General features: G+C 55.8%; 1 protein-coding gene across 1 annotated transcript; it reads left to right on the forward strand.

The window, feature by feature from the left end:
* The first annotated feature begins 6231 nt into the window (after positions 1-6231).
* On the forward strand, positions 6232-7301 carry LOC103908436 (C-C motif chemokine 5). Its single transcript, XM_009290818.2, has 3 exons — positions 6232-6298; positions 6695-6806; positions 7196-7301. Exons 1-3 carry the CDS (start codon positions 6232-6234, stop codon positions 7299-7301), a joined length of 285 nt encoding a protein of 94 aa, XP_009289093.2.
* The last annotated feature ends 708 nt before the right edge of the window (positions 7302-8009 follow it).

The following is an 8009-nucleotide window of genomic DNA, read 5'->3' on the forward strand; positions in this document are numbered from 1 at the left end:
TGGGCCCCTCTTCCCTCCAGGGCTTTGTCCCATGGTGCTCTGCCAAGCAGATCCCTGAAGAGGCCAAAGCCTGCTCTCCTGAAGGCCAGGGTAGTAAGCTTGCTGTGCGCCCTCCTTGGTGCCCTAAGGATCTTGAACTCCACCATTTCATGGTCACTGCAGCTTAGGCTGCCCTTGAAGTCCTTATGTTAAAAACTCTTGTCCTCAGGGGATTCAGCCCAGGGCTGGGTGACCAAGCCTGGTCCCGGCAGAGGTGCAGAGATGAACGCATATGATTAAGCACCATGGGGGGAATTCCAGCATCGCCGAGAGACAGCAAAGCCGGTGCAGCTGATGTGGCCGGGCTAGTGCTCCACCTCTTCACTGTTTAAGGGCTTCGGTCTTGCCAAAAATTTGCAGAGGATGTATTTTCTCACAGGGAGTCGCATTTCCCATCCTGCTAAGGCAACACTGAAAAAGCCAGCTGGGTTTTTTCCTTTGTTTAAGCAAGGCTATGACCAAAAACAACCCACAGAAAACAAATGTTATGCTCCAAGTGTGTTCTGTAAAGGGGTAAGAGTCCGAGGGCTGAGCTAGGACATCTCCCACCTCAGCCAGGGCTTGGGCTGCCCTTGTGTTCTCCTCTCTAGCGTCAGGGAGGAGAGGTGGGAAAGGCAACGCAATACAAGAGACAGTGCCCAGGGACTTGCCTGGAGCGGGGAGCTGGAACGAGCAAGAGGGTCAGGGACGAGCATCTCCCCTGCATCCCAGGAGCCCTCGTCCCAGCCATGCCCCAGCCCCACGCCGTGCGGCCGCCCTGCCCCATGCTCTGGCGCTGCTGGTGCGCTGCGAAGATGGCGAGGTCCGTGAAAACTTCCCCGAGATGAATCACCAGGCCAGAAAGGTCATTTGGGGGATAAGAAGCTTTGTGGAAAGAAAAACAATTTTTTTTTCTTTTCTCCTCTCTGTTATGGGGAGAGGGCAGGCGAGGGAGGGGGAGGCTGTGTAAACAAGTCAGCCCCGACAGTAATGAATCATTTCCGACACACACAGCGAGCGCCGGCGCCGGCATGGCACCATTCGGGGGCTGCGGCTCCGGAGCACCGAGGGAGCTTTTGGATGCCCGGTCCCTCAGCTGGCTGGTTGGCACACGCTCGCTGGCTTTGCTGCTGCTCCCCGGCTTCTCTATGTCTGACAGTGCAGGGAAAGACCTTGTACGAAGGATGTCCAACTGTGCACCTTCCTGTGCACCTCCTGGAGGTCCATGGGCTGCCTCAGGTGTAGAATTTGGCCCAGGAGAGAACTAATGCCAAGTCTGTCATGCTCAGGTGGGGCACCTAGTGTGCAAGACACGTGCTTCTGCCTCGAGGTTTTCCCCCCAACCCACAGGAGACAGGGGGCCTGTGGTCATGGTGTGCCCCTTCTGGTCCCTTGGTGACCCACATCTTTGGTTTCCAGCTCCACGTCAGTGCAAACCCTCTCCACCACTTCGTTAGCCAGCTGTTTTGATTGACCTTATGAGAACAAGGAGTCACTGGGACTCCACACAGGCTCACCTCCGTGCCTTCACATCCCCACAGGATCCATTAGATGGCACGGTGGCAGGACTTGAGGGTACTAATTGGCCTTAATCACCCTGACCAGCCTCACTTGTGGATGGACTCACCCCCACACACACACACCCACCTCTGCCCAAGGCCCAGGAGCCCCATTTAAGCTCAGGCTTGAGTCTCTAGTCCCTGCTTTGGATGTGTTGTAAGAGTGCCGGTCTGATGTCCTGGCTCTGGCCCTGTCTCTTGGGTAGACCTTGTAGGCTGTAGGTATCTTGTCTCCTGGCTGGATGACCCCTTTGGTGTTGTAGCCCTGTCTTCATCCCCATCTCCTGCTGCTGCCGAATGGATGCCCCCTAACCCTCCCGAATGGATCCTGGATCTGGTTCCTCACTTTGGTGTGTCTGAGACCGTTGATGGACCCTGTTACCAGCATCTGGCTCTGCTAACCATGCTCAGACCCTGTTGGGACCTCACCTCACCGGTGAGGATGCTGCCTGTGCTGGGGTCACTCTTGGCTCCTGGCTTGTCCCCTCTCACTGCTCCCTGCAGTCTGGACCTGGCAGTCAGACACCTCTGCCATTGTCTTCTCCGAGCCCTGACTTCTCTCCAGGGTGATGTGTGAGGGGCACGGTTATTCCCGTGAAGCAGAGACCCTGCAGTCTCCATCCTCTCTGGTTTGAGACTTGGATTGTGACTTATGAAATGTCCGTCCCTGCTCGGCACGGTGGTTTTCTATGAAATGTTGTGTAAGCACACTCATGCTTAGGGCAGCCTCTGGTCAAGCTAACGGACCACCACTTTCATAGTGCTGGCTTAGCAGAATGCAGGATGTCCGCTTAGCTGCTTTGGCTCTCCGGTTGCACAGCTGCGGTTCTGCTATGTGGCTGTGGTTCTTCCATGCTTTGTGTTTGCTTAATCTCCACTTTTATGAAGATTGTGTCCCTGTTCACGTCACCGTAAGGGCTGCTCTTGTAGCTGAAGTGCCCCTTGGGTAAACACACACAGAGGTTGTCAGGACTCTCCAGGGTCATACCTCTTCAGTGACCATCTCAGGTGATGGGGGAAGCTTCATTTCTGAAGCACCTTTGAATTCTGCCAGGTAAGCTACAGGGCCACAAAGCAAGTAATATAAAAAAATAATAGAAAGAAGCCTTTCCCTTCCCAAAAAGTAAAAGAATAAATGTCAGAGGGTCCCCAGGGAGTCGTGAATTGTCTGACTGCGATAGCGACGGCTTGAAAACCTGAGAAAGGGGAAGCAGAGCATCCCAGGCCAGATCTTCTGCCAGATAAGCAAGCACAACTCTGCTGAAGCAGGCCCCCACTAGTATTTTTACTTCTCAAGGTCCTCACCAGAACAGCCTCTTCCTTCTTCCCTGACCCTGGCTGCTGGGTGCCCCTGTACTTGTTCAGCCACCAGCGCTATGTGCTGCCCCGGCCGCCCACCCAAAGCATCCCCCATAGCTGAGGAGCGGTTGGGTGAAGCCCCAGGCCCCAGGGAGACGTGCCATGGGCTTGTAGCAAGACCATGCCTATCCATCCCCAAAATCCTTCTGCGTTGATCAGGGTCCAGCCCTTGGATGGTGACTTTGCCCCAGGCGTGGTTAGGGCAGGCTGTGCGCTCCCTTGGTCCGTGGCTGCAGGGGAGCCGGCATTCCCCCAGCTTGAGGACATCTGCTATGGGTATGACAGCATCATGCCACCTGCGCTTGGTGGCTCTGCTCCTGTGCACACCACAGGCAAGACAAAAATGCATCGGGAGCAGCAAAATGGCCCATGTCCCCAGCTCGGCGTTGCCAGTTTGGCTGCAGCTCTCAGGGTGTTGTGGTCTCCAAAAGGCTGCCTGCTGGGACGGTCTCCATGGGATGGGAGGCTACTCCGGTCCCAGCAGCCGTGGCCCGGGTTTGGGGAGAGGCTCCTGGAGAGGCACGTGAGTCTGCAAGAAGGGAGCCTGGGGCAGAGCAGAGGTGGGGAGGTGGCCGAGAAGGGAAGGGAGCACCCGCAAAGCTGTGGGAGAAAGGAAAGATGCTTTTGGGTACCAGCAGGAAGGCACGAGGAGTTTATTATAGCCCAGGGAGACACTGAGTCACTGGGTTGAACACACAGAGGAAGGACTGGCACTGTTGTGGGATTGTGGGACCTGTTTAGAAATGCTTTATTTTTAGTCCTCTGGCGGCTACACAGCATGGGTGGCCTCATGCCAGCTCCTCCTGGGCCAAGTCACGCTTTGGAGACGTAGGGACTCTGTCTCTCCACAGGAGCTGAGCCAAAGCACAGCAGCTACAGCTGCCTGAGTATGTACTTTAATCATCTCTACTAGGCTGGGAAGAGCCTTGGCATACCCCGCCTGGGCGCCCTGCGCCTTCAGCGGCAGGAGATGCGTCTCCTGCTGCAGCTGGGGTTGAGGAGACCTGGGCATGACCAGAGCAGTTCTCAGCACTGGGTGGTTTTTTCCCCCAAGTTTTTTAAAAGGCACCCAGGGATGACACAGTCCCAGGCATAATGTCCTGCTCCAAAGGGGCAGAGGGTGGCTGGGGGGTGCCAATGTGAAGAAGGGCTTGAGGTGGCCCCTTGGGTAGCTCACAGTGGATAAGGGCGGACCGCGGCGCCCCGGCGATCTGCATGGGACCCTGCTGCTCCACGCATCCACTTACAGCCTGGAAAAAAAGAGGGAATGGGGAAATAAGCTTCAGAGCAGGGGCTGTGCATGACTGGCAAGGACCTGCAGAAGGGTCTGGTGGTCTGAATGGCCAGGTGAGGAAGGGGGAGTCAAGCACAGTGGGGAAAAACTGTCCCCAGGTTAACACAGAGAGGCTGACCCCCTTTCTGCAGGTCCCTGAAGGATCTGGGAGGCTTCAAGGCTGCAAAGGGAGGAAGATGTTGGAAAAACACCCAAGAACTTTGAATACTAACTTTTCCTTCCACTTCCCTCAGCCTGATTCAGCCTCCTGCCCTGCCCTTGAAGCCAAGGCGCTAAGCAAGGGAAAGCTTGGCTGCACCCCCTTCTCCTTTCACCCCATGCTTCCTAGCTATAAACAGGGATTTTTGGTGGAAAACTTGTGTTCCTCTCCATAGGAACAGCGTGGAATGTGGTGCAATTTCTGGCAGTATTTGACATCTTGCAGCTTTAAAGCCACAGAGGGCTGGTGGCAGCAGCAGTCACCGCGTTTCTGCTTAATACTCCCCGGGGAGTTCACAAGTCATCCAACCATCTCCAGCATGTTTATGTTGGCTCTGGGGCTGAAAAGTGACTTTGCGTGGAAAGCCGGGCTTTGCCTTTCCCATCGCTGCGAATCCCCTCTCCGTGGATTTGGGAGCCCTCGAGTTTATGCCTCCGCAGACGAGGATTTCACTTCCCTCGTGGACCCCGCAGACCACAGACCCGTCTCGATAAACGCAGAAGTTGCCAAAGTCTCCCCAGTCTTTCTAGGTATCATCTCGGTCGGTAACCCTGAAGATCCCACGTGACATGGAAATCCCCTTGGCCAAAGAAAACATACCAAGTTTTTTAAAGGCACCCAGGGATGACACAGTCCCAGGCATAATGTCCTGCTCCAAAGGGGCAGAGGGTGGCTGGGGGGTGCCAATGTGAAGAAGGGCTTGAGGTGGCCCCTTGGGTAGCTCACAGTGGATAAGGGCGGACCGCGGCGCCCCGGCGATCTGCATGGGACCCTGCTGCTCCACGCATCCACTTACAGCCTGGAAAAAAAGAGGGAATGGGGAAATAAGCTTCAGAGCAGGGGCTGTGCATGACTGGCAAGGACCTGCAGAAGGGTCTGGTGGTCTGAATGGCCAGGTGAGGAAGGGGGAGTCAAGCACAGTGGGGAAAAACTGTCCCCAGGTTAACACAGAGAGGCTGACCCCCTTTCTGCAGGTCCCTGAAGGATCTGGGAGGCTTCAAGGCTGCAAAGGGAGGAAGATGTTGGAAAAACACCCAAGAACTTTGAATACTAACTTTTCCTTCCACTTCCCTCAGCCTGATTCAGCCTCCTGCCCTGCCCTTGAAGCCAAGGCGCTAAGCAAGGGAAAGCTTGGCTGCACCCCCTTCTCCTTTCACCCCATGCTTCCTAGCTATAAACAGGGATTTTTGGTGGAAAACTTGTGTTCCTCTCCATAGGAACAGCGTGGAATGTGGTGCAATTTCTGGCAGTATTTGACATCTTGCAGCTTTAAAGCCACAGAGGGCTGGTGGCAGCAGCAGTCACCGCGTTTCTGCTTAATACTCCCCGGGGAGTTCACAAGTCATCCAACCATCTCCAGCATGTTTATGTTGGCTCTGGGGCTGAAAAGTGACTTTGCGTGGAAAGCCGGGCTTTGCCTTTCCCATCGCTGCGAATCCCCTCTCCGTGGATTTGGGAGCCCTCGAGTTTATGCCTCCGCAGACGAGGATTTCACTTCCCTCGTGGACCCCGCAGACCACAGACCCGTCTCGATAAACGCAGAAGTTGCCAAAGTCTCCCCAGTCTTTCTAGGTATCATCTCGGTCGGTAACCCTGAAGATCCCACGTGACATGGAAATCCCCTTGGCCAAAGAAAACATACAGGGCTTTCACTTGAATTTGGTTGAAATTCTTTGGAAAAGGGCTAATGTGGGGAGGGGGTGGAGAGGATAAATTGCAGACCTCCGTGCCAGAGCTCACATTTGTGCTCCTCCAAAGAGGCAGAGCAGCACCCTGCGAGGAAGAGCCCTCACACAGCCACCATGCTCGCTGCAAGGACGGTCCTGGTGCTCACGATGCTACTCACCCTCTCCCCACACTGTGATGCAGGTAAGGCACCTCGCGGGCCACTGCTGCGGGTCGGAGCTGGGGGTCATCCCGTCGGGGAGGTCAGGCAAGAAACCCCGTTGTGGAGCGGGGACAGTGCTGCTGGCAGGAGGAGCAACCCCCTGGTTGGTGCAGGGCTGCACGTCCCGGGGTGCAGGGAAGGACGGAGACTGTTCCCGGGGCCGGGTGGCTTCGGCAAAGCCGGCTGCAGGGCTGTTGGTGCTGGACGATAACCTAGAGCGTCCTCCTGCCCCAGGAAGGAAGGAGGGCACCTGGGGCTCCTCGTGGCAGCATCTGCAGAACCTGGGGGATGTTGTGTGCATCAGCCTTGTCATGGGGGAAGGTCTTAAAGACTGCTTTCCAAAGCCAGCGTTCACCGGCTCTCTTTTTCTTCTCCAGCCCTTTACACACTGTCCGAGTGCTGCTTCAGTTACATAAAGTCCCCTCTCCGGCTGGCTAACCTGAAGGGTTTCTACACAACCCCCAAGGAGTGTTTTATGCCAGCAATTGTGTAAGTCTTGGTAATTTCTCCACCGCTGTGCTCTCTCCTGGGACACCACAGGTTCAGTTCATCCATCCCATCTGGGGACGGGACCGGGCCAGGTCTGTGTGGCCTCCACGAGTGGCTGTCTTCCAGCGTTAAGAGGGGAGGACTTGACTGTCTGGTCACTTCTGCAGGGTCAAGTTAAGGACACAAGTTCATTGCAGCTCCTGAAGGCTCTGCACAGGCTCTAGAGTCACTGGGACGCAGGATGAGCTGCTTGTAGGACACCAAGTACCCAGGGGTAGCGTGCAGGGCCAAAGGGAAAGGAGAAGGAACGCAGGGAAGGGAGGATGGCATGGACATGAGTGGGATTATAGCTGTCATGTCTCACCAAGCTTCACCTTTCATCTCGGCAGGTTTGAGATCAGGAATGGAACCAAGTTCTGCACGAACCCAGCGATGACTTGGGTGGAGAAAGCAGTTCAGAGGCTTCAAAAAAGGAAAAGACTTCGTGCCCTGTAATGTAGAGCGGGTGCCCTGGTTCAGGCTACCCAATGTCCTGGTGGGGAGGAAGGTTTATAGTCATCCTCCTGGAAAGGCCTGCGGAGGTCCCCGATGCTGATGGACGGCACTGACTCCCCAGAGCCCTGCACCACATCGACCAGCTGGGCACCAGCTCCTGGGGTGCTGCCGGCCCTGCCAGCACCTGCCCGCTGAGCACAGCCACAAAATAAAGGTTTACTTCATGTGGTATTGGAGAGTAGTGTCCTTTCTTCTCCCAGCCCCAGCAACTGTGCTGCTGCCGGCTGGTCGAGGCACGGAGCTGGCCAAGGGGCTGGGGTGGGATGGGAGCTCTTCCCACTGCCTCCCTCATGGGTCTCACTGGGGCAGGCAGGGAGGGGGACGGGACTGTGCTGCATGGATGCTCTGGGCATTTGGGTACTCGCTTCAAGGGGACCCAAAAGGGGTTGAAGACTCCTCTGAGGGCTTTTAGGTGCAAAACTGCCATCGGTTTTGGGCTTAGAGCTTTCAGCTTGTCCCTTGCGTTGCCCCGTGCATGCCACAGCCTGGCTGCCACATCTTCCCCAGGTCATAGAATCATAGAATCATAGAATCATTGAGGTTGGAAAAGACCTCTAAGATCATCAAGTCCAACCATCGACCCAACACCACCATGCCCACTAAACCATGTCCCTAAGCGCCTCATCTACTCGTCTTTTAAATGCCTCC

Source organism: Aptenodytes forsteri, unplaced genomic scaffold (assembly GCF_000699145.1).
Source record: "Aptenodytes forsteri isolate BGI_AS27 unplaced genomic scaffold, ASM69914v1 Scaffold14, whole genome shotgun sequence".
Lineage (NCBI taxonomy): Eukaryota > Metazoa > Chordata > Aves > Sphenisciformes > Spheniscidae > Aptenodytes > Aptenodytes forsteri.